The sequence below is a fragment of the Hyaena hyaena genome, unplaced genomic scaffold (genome assembly GCF_003009895.1).
Source record: "Hyaena hyaena isolate Hyena2069 unplaced genomic scaffold, ASM300989v1 scaffold_451, whole genome shotgun sequence".
NCBI lineage: Eukaryota > Metazoa > Chordata > Mammalia > Carnivora > Hyaenidae > Hyaena > Hyaena hyaena.
The window spans coordinates 210,769-227,331 of NW_024081080.1; the positions used below are offsets into that span (position 1 = coordinate 210,769).

The 16,563-nt window shown below is 39.9% G+C and overlaps 1 protein-coding gene across 5 annotated transcripts in view; it reads right to left on the reverse strand.

Moving 5' to 3' along the window:
• Positions 1–16,563, reverse strand: part of TAF1 (TATA-box binding protein associated factor 1) — an 83,480-nt gene that overhangs the window by 34,452 nt on the left and 32,465 nt on the right. For all 5 annotated transcript variants that reach the window (XM_039253329.1, XM_039253326.1, XM_039253327.1 and 2 more), the window contains exons 29-32: positions 13,391–13,458; positions 12,189–12,311; positions 11,326–11,418; positions 11,159–11,243 (exon numbers count right to left, since the gene is read on the reverse strand). In XM_039253329.1, the coding sequence (XP_039109260.1) occupies positions 11,159–11,243; positions 11,326–11,418; positions 12,189–12,311; positions 13,391–13,458 (369 nt within the window). The remainder of the gene's footprint in view (positions 1–11,158; positions 11,244–11,325; positions 11,419–12,188; positions 12,312–13,390; positions 13,459–16,563) is intronic.

Consider the following 16,563-nt stretch of genomic DNA (forward strand, 5'->3'; position numbering starts at 1 on the left):
TCATTTTATGAAGCCAGCATCACTCTGATTCCCAAGCCAGACAGAGATCCAGCAAAAAAAGAGAACTACAGGCCAATAGCCTTGATGAATACAGATGCAAAAATCCTCAAGATCCTTGCAAATCGAATCCAACAGCACATAAAAAGAATTATCCACCAAGATCAAGTGGGATTCATTCCTGGGTTACAGGGCTGGTTCAATATTCGCTAACCAATTAATGTGATACATCACATCAACAAAAGAAAAGATAAAAACCATATGATCCTGTCGATAGATGCAGAAAAAGCATTTGACAAAATACAGCATCCCTTCTTAAAGACCCTCGAGAAAGTCGGGATAGAAGGAACTTACTTAAACATCATAAAAGCCATCTATGAGAAGCCCTCAGCTAATATCATCCTCAACGGGGAAAAACTGAGAGCTTTCCCCCTGAGATCAGGAACACGACAGGGATGTCCACTCTCACCACTGTTGTTTCACATAGTGCTGGAAGTCCTAGCATCAGCCATCAGACACCAAAAGGAAATCAAAGGCATCAGAATGGGCAAAGAAGAAGTCAAACTTTCACTTTTTGCAGATGACATGATACTCTACATAGAAAACCTGATAGACTCCACCAGAAGCATACTAGAACTGATCCAAGAATTCAGCAAAGTTGCAGGGTACAAAATCAACATGCAGAAATCGGTTGCTTTCTTATACACCAACAATGAAGCAACACAAAGAGAAATCAAGACACTGATCCCATTCACAATTGCACAAAAAACCATGAAGTACCTAGGAATAAAACCTAACCAAGGATATAAGAGATCTGTATGATGAAAACTATAGAAAACTTATGAAGGAAATTGAAGAAGACAGAAAGAAATGGAAAAACATTCCATGCTCATGGATTGGAAGAATAAATATAATTAAAATGTCATTATTACCCAAAGCAATCTACACATTCAATACAATCCCAATCAAAATTGCACCAGCATACTTCTCAAAACTAGAACAAACTATCCTAAAATTTGTATGGAACCACAAAAAAAACCAAATAGCCAAAGTAATATTGAAGAATAAAACCAAAACGGGAGGCATCACCATCCCAGACTTTAGCCTCTACTACAAAGCTGTCATCATCAAGACAGTATGGTATTGGCACAAAAATCGACACGCAGACCAATGGAATAGAATTGAGAACTCAGAATTGGACCCAAAAATATACAGGCAACTAAGCTTTGACAAAGCTGGAAAGAGTATCCAATGGAAAAAAGACAGCCTCTTTAACAGATGGTCCTCGGAGACCTGGACAGCAACATGCAGAAGAATGAAATTAGATCAATTTCTCACACCAGACACAAAAATAAACTCAAAGTGGATAAAGGACCTGAACGTGAGACAGGAAACCATGAAAACCCTAGAGGAGAAAGCAGGAAGCAAACTCCTTGACCTCAACCACAGCAATTTCTTACTTGACACATCCCCAAAAGCAAAAGAATCAAGAGCAAAAATAAACTATTGGGACCTCATCAAGATTAAAAGCTTCTGCAAGGCAGAGACAATCCATAAAACTAATAGACAACAGACGGAATGGGAAAAGATAATTGTAAATGACATATCAGATAAAGGATTAATATCCAAAATCTATAAGGAACTCACCAAACTCTACACCCAAAAAACAAACAACCCAGTAAAGAAATGGGCAGAAGATATGAACAGACACTTCTCCAAAGAGGACATCCAGATGGCCAACAGACACATGAAACGATGCTCAGCATCCCTCCTCATCAGGGAAATACAAATCAAAACCACACTGAGATACCACCTCACGCCAGCCAGAGTGGCTTAAATGAGCAAATCAGAGGACTCTAGATGCTGGCGAGGATGTGGAGAAACGGGCACCCTCCTACACTGTTGGTGGGAATGGAAACTGGTGCAGCCCCTCTGGAAAACAGTGTGGAGGTTCCTCACAAAATTAACACTAGAACTCCCCTATGACCCAGCAATAGCACTGCTAGGAATTTACCCAAGGGATACAGGAGTGCTGATGCATAGGAGCACATGTACCCCAATGTTCATAGCAGCACTCTCAACAATAGCTAAAACACGGAAAGAGCCTAAGTGTCCATCAACGGACGAATGGATCGAGATGTGATTTATCTATATGATGGAATACTACATGGCACTGAGAAAGAATGAAATCTGGTAACGTGTAGCAACATGGATGGACCTTGAGGGTGTTATGCTGAGCGAAATAAGTCAGGCAGAGAAGGATAAATATATGTTTGCACGTATAGGAGGATTAGGAGGAACTTAACGGAGGACCATGGGGGAGAAGAAGGGGGGAAATAGTGGGGAGAGGGAGAGAGGCAAACCATGAGAGACTCTTGAATGCTGAGAACAAACTGAGGACTGGTGTGTGTAGGGGGGGAGGGGGGAGATGGGCGTGGAGGAGGGCGCTTGTGGTGATGAGCACTGGGTGTTATGTGGAAACCAACTTGACAATAAACTATTTGTAAAAAAAAAAAAAAAAAAGACTTAGGATGAAGGGGGAAAATATAAAATAAAAGAAAATAAAACAAAATAAATAAAATAAAATAGAAAAAAAAAAGAATACCTAGCAACACTGTATCGTATACTCATTTCCGCAGGACAACAATCAAATGTCTTTAGATGGAATATGTACTCTTCTAGTTCAGTACAATCCACACCTGGCCTACTGCACTCCTTTACGTTACCTGCCTGACCCCTGCAGGCCACCTGAGTTTGAGATCTCTTCTCACCACTGTGAACAGTCTCACACTCACCAAGGACCTACACACCTGGCAGCAGTCTTCCTCTTGGCTCCAAATCCCTCCCCATCATGGCTGGTCATTCTAATGTTCACGTGTACTATCCATCCAGAATCCTTGCAAATTTCATGCAAATGGTTTGCACCTCTAGCCAAACATATCCAAGGCTATATCCAGAATGCTATCTTTACTGAAAACAGATTCACTTCTGAAAGTTTCAGTTCCAATATCCTACTTTCTTATCACAGCCTTTTATCTGTCCTGTTTTTTTTCATTTTCTCTGACCTCAAGGAAACTTACAATCTCATTATTCCTATTACCCAAACTATCAAGCCTTTCTTGGCTTTAGTTTCCTCCCTCATCAGCCCCCATGCTTTAAAAAATAAGGTAACTGTGGGGCACCTGGCTGGTTCAGTAGGTTGGGTGTCTGACTCTTGGTTCCAGCTCAAGTCATGATCTCACTGTTTTGTGGGTTCGGGCCCCATATCGGCTGTGCTAGCAGTGCAGAGCCTGCCTGGGATTTTCTCTCTCTCTCTGTCCCTCCCCCCTTCAAAATAAATTTAATACACTTCAATTTTTAAAAATTGGAAACCTTAAAAAATAATGTGTGTATACTCTGATGTTATCTCCCTTCATCAGTAATTGTACTTGAACACAGATGCAGTGGGGGGGGGGCTGATATAAAATAATTTGGTAAGAAATGTGAAACATGTGAAAGTACAGATACGTCAAACGCAAACTCTGATTAACTTATTAACCTTTAAAGATAAAACACGAATTGCCAAGTAATTTCAAGCCTCTGTAGAGCTGCTTTGGTATCTCCCAAATCAGAGACTATGTATGTAGTCACAATCTGCTGCTGTAAAGAAGGGTCTTTTGGTGACAAAGTTTGAGAAGCTCGAACGTCAACCTTTTATTTTTCCTTGCGGACACCTTCAGTTCCCAATCTTTCCAATACATCCAGAAAACAAAACTCGAATCCTAAATCAATTCTATCATCTGCCTTCCCAGTTCCCTGACAATTATACAACCGTGCCAACTGATGCTGCTATAGAAATGAACGGTCTGCAACATCAGCTGGACCCTCGAAGGCTCCTCAACAGTTCTGAAATGTACCTAATCAGCTACTCTTCAAATTTCCTGCAACAGATAATTCCAAGTCTTATCAATACTATTCTTCAAATTCCTTCTCCCACCATTTCACCCACTGTCAGTTTGTTTCCTACTTTGGAGAGAAAATAAAAGGCTACTGGGTAGAAACTTTCTCAATGATGTGTATCTTCCCACCTTCTATAAGGATGTCTGTCCTCTCATATCCTTAATTTTCTTTTCTTTCACCTATACGAAGGTCCCTTGTCCAAATGCCTTCATTCCCTTCCACATATTGATTAGTTTTCCCTCTTCCCTTCATAGGCAAATTTCTGTTTCTCCTTCCTCACTTTCCATTCATTCATATCCTCTGCAGTCTGGCTTTGATTCTACTCCCTAACTGAAACAGCTCTTCTAACAGCCGTCCTCTTTGGTCTTCTCTGTAGCACTTGACCTGTTGGCCATTCTCTTCCTCTCTTGCGTTTCCAGGTCATTACTCTCTTCTGTTTCTCCTTCTTTCATTCTGGCCACTCCTCAGTATTCTCCACCTGATCCTTTAAAGGCTAGAATTTGTTAAGTCTCTTCTCCTCTTAGGTTTTCCCTCAACTAAACAGTGGCTCTTAATTTTTTTTTTGGCGGGGGGGGGGGTGTCACATACTACTTTAGTAATCTGATAAAACGATGGTCTTTCTACTTGGAAAAACATACCACCAAATTTTACATACAGCATCAGAGGGGATCACGGAATATACCACAGTCCCTATTTGAGCTCCATCTACTTATACTTTCATATGCTGATCTGAAAAAAATACCCATATTTACAGTAATGACTTCCCTTCTGAGCTTAGGACATGTATATAACTATCTACTAAGTCTTCTCTTGGATGCTCTACCTCAGTACAACATACCCCAAACTGAACCCGACCCCTTTTTCTCCAAAACCGCTCCTCCTATATTTCCTATATCAATGGCACCACCAGTTACCCAAGTCAGAATTCTGGATGTCATCTGATTTATCCATCCTTCCAAAAGTGGAAATTACTTTGATTACTGAGTATTGTGCGCTCAATGAGATATATTCAAACATCTGGGACAATTGCCTGGCTCGGTAGGTTAAGCATCTGATTTCGGCTCAGGTCATGATCTCACAGTTTGTGAGTTCGAGCCATGCATCAGCCACGCACAAGTGCAGAGCCTGCTTGAGATTCTCTCTCTGTACCCCCCCCACTTGTGTACATGCTTGCGTGCGCACTCTCTCCAAATAGTGTGCACTCTCTCCAAATAAACAAACTTAAAAAAAAAACACCTAAAAACAAAAAATTCAAACAACTAAGCACAAACAAGTACAAAGTGAAAATTATCTTCCATCTCTCCCTTAGTAATTCTATTCTTTTTTTAATGCTTTTATTTATCAGGGAGGGACAGAGAGAAAGGGAGACACAGACGAAGCAGGCTCCAAGCTCTGAGCTGTCAGCACAGAGCCCAACGCAGGGCTCGAACCTGTGGACTGAGAGATGGTGACCTGAGCTGAAGTCATGTGCTTAACGGACTGAGCCACCCAGGAGCCCCTAGTAATTCTATTCTATGGCAACAAATGAGTTAGCAACTGATTCCTTTAGATGGGTATGTGCTCTCTGGTTCATTGGTCCCTTTTGGGTCCATTTCACTCATACTTATCTCGCCTTTATAAGATCTGAATTTGCAACCCCTTCTGTATATACTGTCAAGTTATCTATTTTTCAACAATACATCTTGAATACATTTTCATATCAGCATATACAAATATACCTTATTAGCTAATCTACCATTTTGATAGCTAAATAGTACTCTACCATGTACAGGTACCATAATTCTTTTCACTGATTTCCTACTGTTGGATACTCAAAGAGCTCCCACGTTTTTGCAATTACAGTTGACTCTTGAACACAGGGGCTAGGGGTGCCTATATCCTGTGCAATCAAAAATCTGCTTGAAACTTCTGACTCCCAAAGACTTAACTACTGATGACTGAAAGTCTTACTGATAACATTTACAGTTGATTAACATATATTTTGTATATGTATTATATATTCTTACAATAAAGTAGGCTAGAGAAAAGATAATGCTATTAAGACCATCATAAGGGTATGATGCTAAGTGAAATCAGTCAGTCAGAGAAAGACAGATATCACATGATTTTACTCATGTGGACTTTGAGAAACTAAACAGATGAACATAGGGGAAGTGAAGGAAAAATAATATAAAAACAGAGAGGGAGGCAAACCATAAGAGACCCTTAAAGAGAACAAACTGAAGATTTATGTGGGTGGGGAAAATGGGTGATGGGCATTAAGGAGGGCACTTGTTGGGATCTGCACTGGGTGTGATACGTAACAGAGAGATCACGGGGTTCTACTCCTGAAACCATGACTACACTGTATATTAACTAACTTGGGAATAAATTAAAAAAAAAAAAAAAGAAAGAAAATCATAAGGAAAGTGCATTTAGAGTGCTCTACTGTAAAAAATCTGGGTATAAGTGGACCTGCACAGTTCAAACCCATATTGTTCAAGGGTCAACTGTATGATGTTGCAATTATAAACATTATGTGTATTTGTACACATGCCTTTGCAAACTTGTGTGTGGAGTATTCCCTAGCGGTGAAACTGATCAAAGGTGATGAATACCTACAGTCCTTTAAAAAGTTTGTAACCATTTATGTTTCCACCCAAGAGCATATGAGCTCTTGGCATCATCTTGAATTCTCCCTGCCCTTTACTCAGCATCCCCAACTTCCAACCATTTACGAAGATATGAAGATATCAATTCTACTTCCACAATATCTCTACAATCTGTCCCCACCTTTCCATTCTTATTGCTACTTATGGCTCAAGCCCTCAGTATTTTGAACTTGGACTACTGTCAACAGTTTCTCTATTGGTCTCTATATCTAATTCCCTTCCTATCTGTTCTTTAGAGAGATTCCAGAATGATCTTGCTAAAATATCTGCTATGACCGTCTTTCTTTTTAAAGGCTTAATGTGACACACTAGGCCTTTTGTGATTTGGCCCCATCTATCTTGAAAAACTCCTCTCTTACCATCAAAAGCAGCTTCTACTCTTTACCCTAGCCAAACTCAACTATTTGCACCTCCCTATCCAAGACACTGTCACCTACTTTTATGTTTGTGCTCTCTTCCTGGACTTCTTCCTCACCCTTCTCTACCTATTTGGCTTGGCACAGGAGGTGCTGAGTATTTAATTAGCTACTGTAATCATCATCCCTCAAAATTCAAAAACCTCTAGGAAGAGTTTCCTGCCTTTTCATATTAGTAGAAAACTTGGAGATGGGCATGGAGGGGGGCACTTGTGGGGATGAGCACTGGGTGTTACATGGAAACCAACTTGACAATAAACTATTTGTAAAAAAAAACAAAACAAAACAAAAATGAAAACAAAATAGCAATAAACTGTTTCAAAGTAATCAAAAAAAAAGAAAACTTGGAAAACATAAAAAAGATGAAAACAAAGAAAACCCTAATCCTACATTTCAGAAACAACCACTATTAACACACTGATGTGTTTCCTTCCAGTTTTTTTCTATACATACTCACTTTTTAAAAAGTATAACTGAGAGGAAATAAGTTTTGTGCTCTGCTTTTCTCACTTAACATTGCGAGCACTTTTGTCTTTAATTATTTTAAAAAATATCTCTCAATCTTTATATAATATGCCATTATACCGACAGCACAGTAACTAATCACTCCCTCTACATTAACCATTCAGGTTATTTCTCTGTAATACAAAGAACACGACCAGGAATATCTTTGTCTACCTCTCTGATTAGGGCAGGTTACTATACCATGTTGTGTATGCCAGGCATGTACATTAAACACTTACACACATTATTTAACCCTCACAACAGCCCTCTGAGGAATATATCATTATTATTCCCATTTTACAGATGGGAAAGCAAAGGCTGTTACTTCCCAAAGTCACACTGCTGTTAAATGATGGGACTAATATTCAAATTCAAGCCTACTTGATTATGAAGTCTGCTCTCTTACCTATTTTTTAAGTCTCTCAATGCTGCCAAAGAGCTTTCCAGAAATGTCTACAAACTTATACTGCCAACAGCAATATGTGAGAGCACCCGCCTCGCTAGCATTGAATACTTGCATTAAAAAAAAAAAAACTGAGCGGCGTCTGGGTGGCTCAGCTGGAGTTGGTTGAGTGTCCCACTCTCAATTTCGGCTCAGGTTATGACCTCACAGTTTGTGAGATCCAGCCCCACGTCAGGCTCTGTGCTGACAGTGCAGAGCCTGCTTGAGATTCTCTCTCTCAGTCTCTCTGCCTCTCCCCTGCTCATGCGTGCACATGCTCTCTCTCAAAACAAGTAACTAAACAAACATTTTAAAAAACCTGAGTTCATCGGATAGGTGGAAAAAAGGCACCTCCCTCTTTGTTTCAATTTGCATTTCTTTGATTACTGGGTGCAAATGAGTATCTATTCATGTTCATTAGCTATTTAATGTCGGTCTTCTGTGATCTGTCCATCTGCCCTCTGTTCTTTTATTCACTTAGCATTGTCTAGGTTTTTCTTACTGCCTTACCTAAACTTTTTATTATTTTTTTTAATTTTTTTTTTTTTAGCATTTATTCAGTTTTGAGAGACAGAGAATGAGTGGGGAAGGGGCAGAGAGAGAGGGAGACACAGAATCTGAAACAGGCTCTGAGCCATCAGCACAGAGCCTGATGTGGGGCTCGAACCCACAAACTGTGAGATCATGACCTGAGCTGAAGTCAGATGCTTAACCGACTGAGCCACCCAGGCGCCCCTAAACTCCTTTTTAAATCTGCCTTATATCTTAAGCCAGCCATCACCAAGGCTGCACAGGCTTTCTAGAACACTCTTGCTTATCACTGTTACAATCATTTTAGCCTCTGTGAGCCTATCAACACTTCTCTTACCAGATTTCTGGCTGATTAGCTTTAAGTGTTTTCAGAAGACAATAATGGAAAGAAAACTGACCTGACAAGGGGCATTTCCACTCCGATTTCCAGTGGGCACAAGGGAGAAAGTTGATTCTTTTAAACCAACCCAGATAGAACAAAAATGGAAGGATCACCTCCTGCCACTTCCCTTAATGATATATATATAAAGGTTCTGGTAAAGTATGGCTCTCTGAACTCACCCTGTTCTCTCATTCCTCTCTAGTACTGAACATTCTCTTCTCTACGCCCATTTCCACCTCTCTCTGGCTATCCCTTCCTTTACCAATTCTCTGTCCCTTCTATCTAGCACACATACAGCGACACTAGTTGGGCTGCTGAATACTACTGCAGTGAAGTCACACAATCATGTGGATTTTTCATTTGAGACCTCAGTATGCTAGGTGATTCTCTCAAATGCCCTTAGCTCCCTCTTCTATTTTGCTTAAGGAGTTACACGAGTTCATCATTTCCCTGATTATTCTTCAATGTCTTTCCATTTAAGATAAAGTAAAATCTCTTTAGGGGCGCCTGAGTGGCTCAGTCGATTAAGCGTCCGACTCTTGGTTTCGGCTCAGGTCATGATCTCACAGTTTGAGTTTGATCCCCACATCTGGCTCTGTGCTGGTAACATGGAGCCTGCTTGGTATTCTCTCTCTGTCCCTCTCTCTCTGCCCCTCCCCTGCTCTCTCTCTCTCAAAAATAAATTTAAAAAAACTTTTAAAAAAATCTCTTAAGTAGGACATACGGCACACACAAAGCTCTCTAGGATTTGACTCCTAGAGACTTCTACATAAAACCAGTCATTCACCAACATACACACGTGACTCCAACCCCAACAACTTGTCTCTTAAGCCCATCACATAATTTCGGGCCCCTGTGTCATTACATACTACTGTGCTCTGCCTGGAATGTTTTCTCCTCCACATTCTTTGCCTAGCGACCTCTATTGATCCTTCTTCAGAAATCAGCTTAAGAATGGGGCACCTGGGTGGCTCAGTCGGTTAAGCATCCGACTTCGGCTCAGGTCATGATCTCGCAGTTTGTGGGTTCGAGCCCCGCGTCGGGCTCTGTGCTGACTGCCAGCTCAGAGCCTGGAGCCCATTTCAGACTCTGTACCTCCCTCTCTCTCTGACCCTCCCCGTTCACACTGTCTCTCTCTCTCAGGAGGAAAAAAAAAAAAAAAAAAAAAAGCCAATGGTCTTAAAAAAAGAAATCAGCTTAAGAAAACTCTTTTCCAGAAAGTTTCCTCTAATCACACTCTTGATTTAGATATCCTGTCCCTTTGGCACTCTATGCATCCAGCTGGCATAACAGTTAGCTTCTATGAATTTTCTTTTCTGTGTCCCCAACTAAATTAACCAATGTGGGTTAGATAAACATTGATTTTATATCTGTGGCATCTATCAGTGCCAGCACATATTAGGTGCTTAATCAATGTTTACTTACCAAACAAGTCATTCGAAAATCTTTATTAGCTTCTCTATGAAGCCGTTCCTAACCCTTTAGTGAAGGGGTTCCCTTTACTCCTCTAGTGCGCTTTGCAGTCCTTCTAATACAGCTCCCTCATCAAGCTGCATTTTAACAGTCTCTATCACTCACACTGGGAATCACGTGAGCAGACTGACTAGGTCTTTCCTACCAGATTAAGTAGTCAGCACAGAAGTAAGTGACTAGTGGACGCCTGGGTGGCTTAGTCAGTTGAGCGTGGGTTCGAGCCCCATATGGGGCTCCGTGCCGACAGCTCAGAGCCTGGAGCCTGCTTCGGATTCTGTGTCTCCCTCTCTCCCTCTCTGCCTCTCCCCCACTCATGTGCACTCTCTCTCTCTCAAAAATAAACATTAAAAAATTTTTAAATAAGAAGTAACTAGCTTATTAACATATATTATCAGTTGATGTACTGACCCAAAACTCCATGCTCTGAGGAAGCTCACTATGGTCTCCAGTCACACATTTCCTTAAGCTCCATTTAAGGGCCTGGGGCATAGGTGAATTTTCATTATCTCATGGAAAGCAGTGATGGCTCAAAGCCCAAAGTGATATCCTTTCGATTTTTATTCTCTTCTCATGTTTCTGTGCTTTCCAAAGTTTAAAAAAAAATCGTACCTTGCTTTTTCATCATTAAGTGATTAGCAGATTTTACAAAACACACTAAAATATGCGCCTACTTAAAAAAAAAAAAGGCAGAGTTAAGTCACTTGATTAAGTCTGCTATCACTGATCAAGGCTAATTAATTGTTTATGCAATTAAATTTTAATAATGTTAACTAACATGATGGATAGATCGATGGAAAGGAATTAAAAAAGGACAAATACCCACCATTATACTTAACACTGTTGGCCAGAATAAGGTTGACATCATCTAGAAAGCTCTCCCGACTCTGGTACTTGTGCTTGGAGATATTCTGTGATTAAAAGAACCAGGGGCTCAGATACATGTACAAAGTTACTTGACTCCAAAAAGACATTTTGGATCAAATCACTCACCTTACGTATAGTCTCTAAATCCATTGGACTGACAATCACTTTGTAATAATCTGGAACAAACTTCTTATTAACTGGGTGATGAAATGGCCAAGACTAAAAACACAGAGCATGAGAAATTAAATGAAAACCATTCTTTATACCAGAGATTCTCAACCTTCATTGGGTCACACATATTGCCTGACGCTCCAAGAAAAGCTATGAACTGCTTTTCCCAGAAAGACACACAATCATACAAAACTCTGTATATAATTTAAGGGGTTCTTGGATTCCTATGCCCTGATAGTGTAAGAACCCCTGCTCTATACTCACAGTTAAAACTTTGTATTCCCTAGCCCCATCCAGAAATTTTATAGCATTAACACACATATAGCATATGCCCACAACACAAAAGGAAATGGAGTTCAGAACTTCTAAGGGAGAATCATTACCAAATGATTCTCATATGGTCAACATGGTAGCCCTGCCATAAAGTTGCAAAAGACAAAAACAAACAAACAAAAGACAATAAACAGTGGATAATTAAAAAACTGTCATGTTAAGACAGTTTTGTCAAGAAGCACCTCTCAATTCAAAGCCTCCCGTTAGCTGGCATCCTAATTTCTCTCCAGGGCTATTTGGGAGCTTTCAAATGTGAAGGTCAACAACAAGAAGAGAAAAATCTCTCTACAGCCACAGATTCTTGGCCTCTGATTTTAATGATCAAGCACTCATGCAGCAGAAAGGTTAGTTTTTTAAATTATATGCCAGTTTGAATTTATAAACACTACCTTGCAGACTCCCCAACATATGTACACATTCACACCCTCCTGTCCCTTCCCTTCCCCTATACTATCTTCACAATATTTAGCACAGAGACCACCTACATCTGGAACTGCCATCATTTTCTGGGTGACGATATTGTCCAGAATGAAAGAAAATGCCACTTGGTCATCGTCATCCAGCAAGGGGTTGATAGCTTTCTCTAAACGAGCCAATTTGTCTTCTTTCTGATATGAAACAAAGCAAATGAAAAACAGGTTTCCTTAAGGTATAATCACCACAGAAAATTATGGGTAACTTATGGTTCAGTCGCCTACCGCCCTTGCCCAAAAATGTCTAACTTTAAACTGTCAACTTCAGTTCCAGGCAGAACGTCCAGATAAGAGAAATAATATTCTAGTAAGTGGATCAAAAGGGATGTACCAACCAATCCTTTAGGTATTCTATCTTCTAATCTTGCAGATCACCAAAAATATACATCCCTGGGAATTGATAGCTTAGTTCCCAGAACAAGTGAGGCTTTACTATCACATGGCTTTTGCTATAAAACTGTTGCTAGAAACACTGAACATATTGCTGATTAGTGACTTTTACTTAAGGGACTCTAGTCTGATAAATTCATTTCAGACTATACTGGGAATAACTCTGTTCCAATTGCTCCACACCATCACTGACACTTTATTACAGTCACTTTTTTAAAATTATTTTTCAGTCTTTTCAAAGTTTAGCCTTTCTGGTGGGCATGTAATAGTACCTAATCATGGTTTAAATTTGCATTTTTCCAATGATCGATCAACTTGAGGAATCTTTCCATGTTTATCAGCCATTTGATTATCCTCTTATGAAATGTCTACGTCAATATTAACATCACAATCATAATTCCATTTTTGTAAGCTTGTAAGGTACCCTTTTTTGAGGGGGGTGGTAAAAAATGGAATATACATAATCTTTTAAAAATTAAAGGTCCTCTCTGCCAAAACATAGTCTCTTAGCTCTAGCCGACTTCTCGGGAATTTACTTTCCTTGGCCCTTTCTAAAGTTATGTGGGTTCTAGATTTCAATCCTAGCTCTACTATGTAATAACCATGATGCCCAGGGCAAGTAATTTTCTTCTATGGATCTCAGTTTCTCCACCTACAAAAAAAGGGATTATATGATTTCTAAGGTCCCTACCTCTCTAATATACTACAGACCTACCACTGCCAGATTTCTCTACTCTTCCTTCTGTTACATTCCCTCCTTCCTCAACCCTGCTTACTGGCCACCTTCAAATTCCACTGCTTTTCTCTCATTTTAAATATCTTACCTCTTTGAGTTTTTCATCACAGAGATCCAGCATGGACTGAGAGATCTGAGTCAATGAGTGCTTCGGGCCTAAATGTATAAAGGAACAATAAGAGATGAGACCATGAAAAATGGGAGGCGAGAGCTGCCAATACCACTCGAGACTTTTAACACATTTACTTAAAACACCTAATATGTGCCAGGCACCAGCCTAGCTACTAGGTTAGAGAGATGTACCAGTCTTATGTTCATTTTTTCAATGCTAACACATGTCAGATACACAGCACAGACCAATAAACTAATTTTAACTTCCCTATTTACATATATCCGACAGCACTACTATTAATACTGTTGCCTTTAATACCTTAAAAGTGATACAGTGGGTGGGGAATGATAATTTGTTTAAGGATGGCTGAGGAGATCAATGCATGATTTACAGTCTTTCTATACTCAGCGTATAAAATTTGTGATTTCAATTTTTGTTTACAGAACTCACGGTTTATGATGTCCTCCTGACATATGGCTAATCCAAAGCCTTGGTCATAAAAGACCCTCCATCCCATCTGAGACTATTTAGTTTCCCTGAAATCTGTAACAAGTGCTTCAGAAAATCCTGGAACTGTTTCCACCACTCCCCACTTACAGCTGCCCTGATTCAAGCTCATTATAGGGATAGTTAAGACATTTTCATCTACAGTAATTCCGACTGCTTCCTTTCAGCATCCTTTGCTGGATGATCTTCCTCTGTCTATTCTTTTATGTAAGTGTTCCTCCACAGACCTAAACTTCAACTCTAGTCTCAACTAATTAATTTAGAATTCATTTGTTTAGTCATCCAACAAATGATTAATGACGGTCTGAGATGTATTCAGTGATAAGAATGAAGGGGAAAATAAGGCACAGTTCCTACCTTAGTTCTTGGGTCAAAGAGAATGACATGAAAATAAATATTGCCAATACAGAGTATGAGTGCTTGAAATATCTATGGATGAAAAGACACAATGTCTGGAAATACAGACTAAACAAGGATCAGCCATATGACAGTAATTGTTGAACTAGATGAATAGGTGTGTTGAGGTTTATTCTCTACTTCTACATATACCTTCTGTATACTTCTGTATATATGTATATGCATACATATAGAGAGAAGCAGAGAGACAGTTGAGTATAGGTGCAAATAGAGGAATACACTGGCTGCATATGAATCATGTTGTAAGTTGTTTTACAACAATTCAATCTTCATTCTGGGAAGTAGGAAAGGCCTGCTGTGACTGACATGAGTCCTGTCATTAATGAAGAGTAGAGGTCCATCAGGTAGACAACAGGGTAGACAGATATTCCAGAGGGAAGAAAAAGTATACAAAGTTATAAAGGAAGCAAATCAATAGAAACATGAAGCAACACAGTCCACAACAACCACAAGAAGTTTGGTACAACTGTAATACAGGTATGTGTGGAGGAGAAATAGGAAATGGAACTTGGAAAGGCAGCAGGGGCCATATTATAGAGGTCTCATAGGTGATAGAAAGCCACTAAAGATTTTAGACTGGAAAATATTTTTTCAAATTTGTGTTTTAGAAAAAAAAAAATACCCTTATCAACAGTGTGAAGAATTGGGGTGCCTGGGTGGCTCAGCCGGCTGAGTGGCCGACTCTTGATTTCGGTTCAGGTCATAACCTCACAGTTTGTGAGATGGAGCCCTGTGTCGGGTTCTGCACTGACAGTGCAGCGCCTGCTTGGGATTCTCTCTCTGCTTCTCTCTCCCTGCCCTTTACCCACCTGCTTTCTTTCTCTCTCTCTCTCAAAATAAACTTAAAAAAAACAAAAACAAAACCAAAAAACAGCCTAAAGAAATGAGGCAAGCAGCAAAGGGAAAGTCTGGAAGTTGTTGCAAGGGGTCAAACAAGAAATTACAAGGGCTTCAACTGAGATAGGAGCAACAGAGACTGAAAGGAAGGGGATGTATTCCAGCAAACTATCGAGGATACAATGTATAGGATTTAGTGATCTAGGAGTATGGGGAAGACAGGGTGGAACCAAGAATGACCACCATTTCTAGGCTGTACAACAAGGATGGTAACATCAATGAGCACGGGGTGTTATACACAAGGGATGAATCACTGGAACCTACTCCTGAAATCATTATTGCACTATATGCTAACTTGGATGCAAATTAAAAATAAATAAATTTTTTAAAAGGATGGTAATATCATCAATCTAAATAAGGCAAACAGATAAAGAGTTGTCAGGAGGGCACTGAAAAATGGACATGTCTGGCAGGCAAATGGAAAATGAGTATGGAGCTCAGAAGAGAGGTATGGGCTGGAGACAGTGATATCAGTGGATATATGGTGGCTGAAGTCATGGGAATGACAAAGATGGGAAGTAATTAGAGAAAACACTCCTGAAAAGAGAGAAGAGAGTATCAAGGAACAACAAGTGGCCAATAGTTCCAAATACACTAAAGTTCAAGGAAGTTTTCTAAGCACATGCAAAGATGCTCAATATCAAAGACAAAAACTGTATGATCTTACTTTAGATGTATATGTACAGAATCTTAAAAAAAAAAAAAGACTCATAGGAAAAGAAATGAGACTTGTGGTTACCAGAGGCAGGGGGTAGAGGACAGGGACATTGGAGGAAGGTGGTCCAAAGGTACAAGGTTCCTACTGCGTTTTTATTTTTTTGAAGTTTTTATTTATTTTTGGGGGGGAAGGAGGGGGGGGCAGAGAGAGAGCAGGCTCCAGGCTCTGAGCTGACAGCACAGAGCCCAATGCGGGGCTTGAACTCACAGACTGAGAGATCATGATCGGAGTCAAAGTTAGACGCTTAACTGACTGAGCCACTCAGGCCCCCCAACAAAGTTTCAATTGTAAGAGAAATAAGCACTCGGGATGCAATGTACAGCATGATGACTACACTACAGTTAACACTGCTGTATGATATACAGTAAAACTGCTGACAGTTAGTCCTAAGAGTTTTCATCACAAGGAAGAATTTTTTTTTCTTTTTACTGTATCTATACAATACGATAGATGCTTACTAAAGTTACTGTGGGTAGTCTTTTCACACTACAGTAAGTCAAACCATTATGCCATATACCTTAAATGTACACAGTGCTGTATGTCAATTCTATCTCAGTAAAACCGGGGGGGAAAAGATGCTCAGTATCATTAGTCATTAGGGAGATACGGA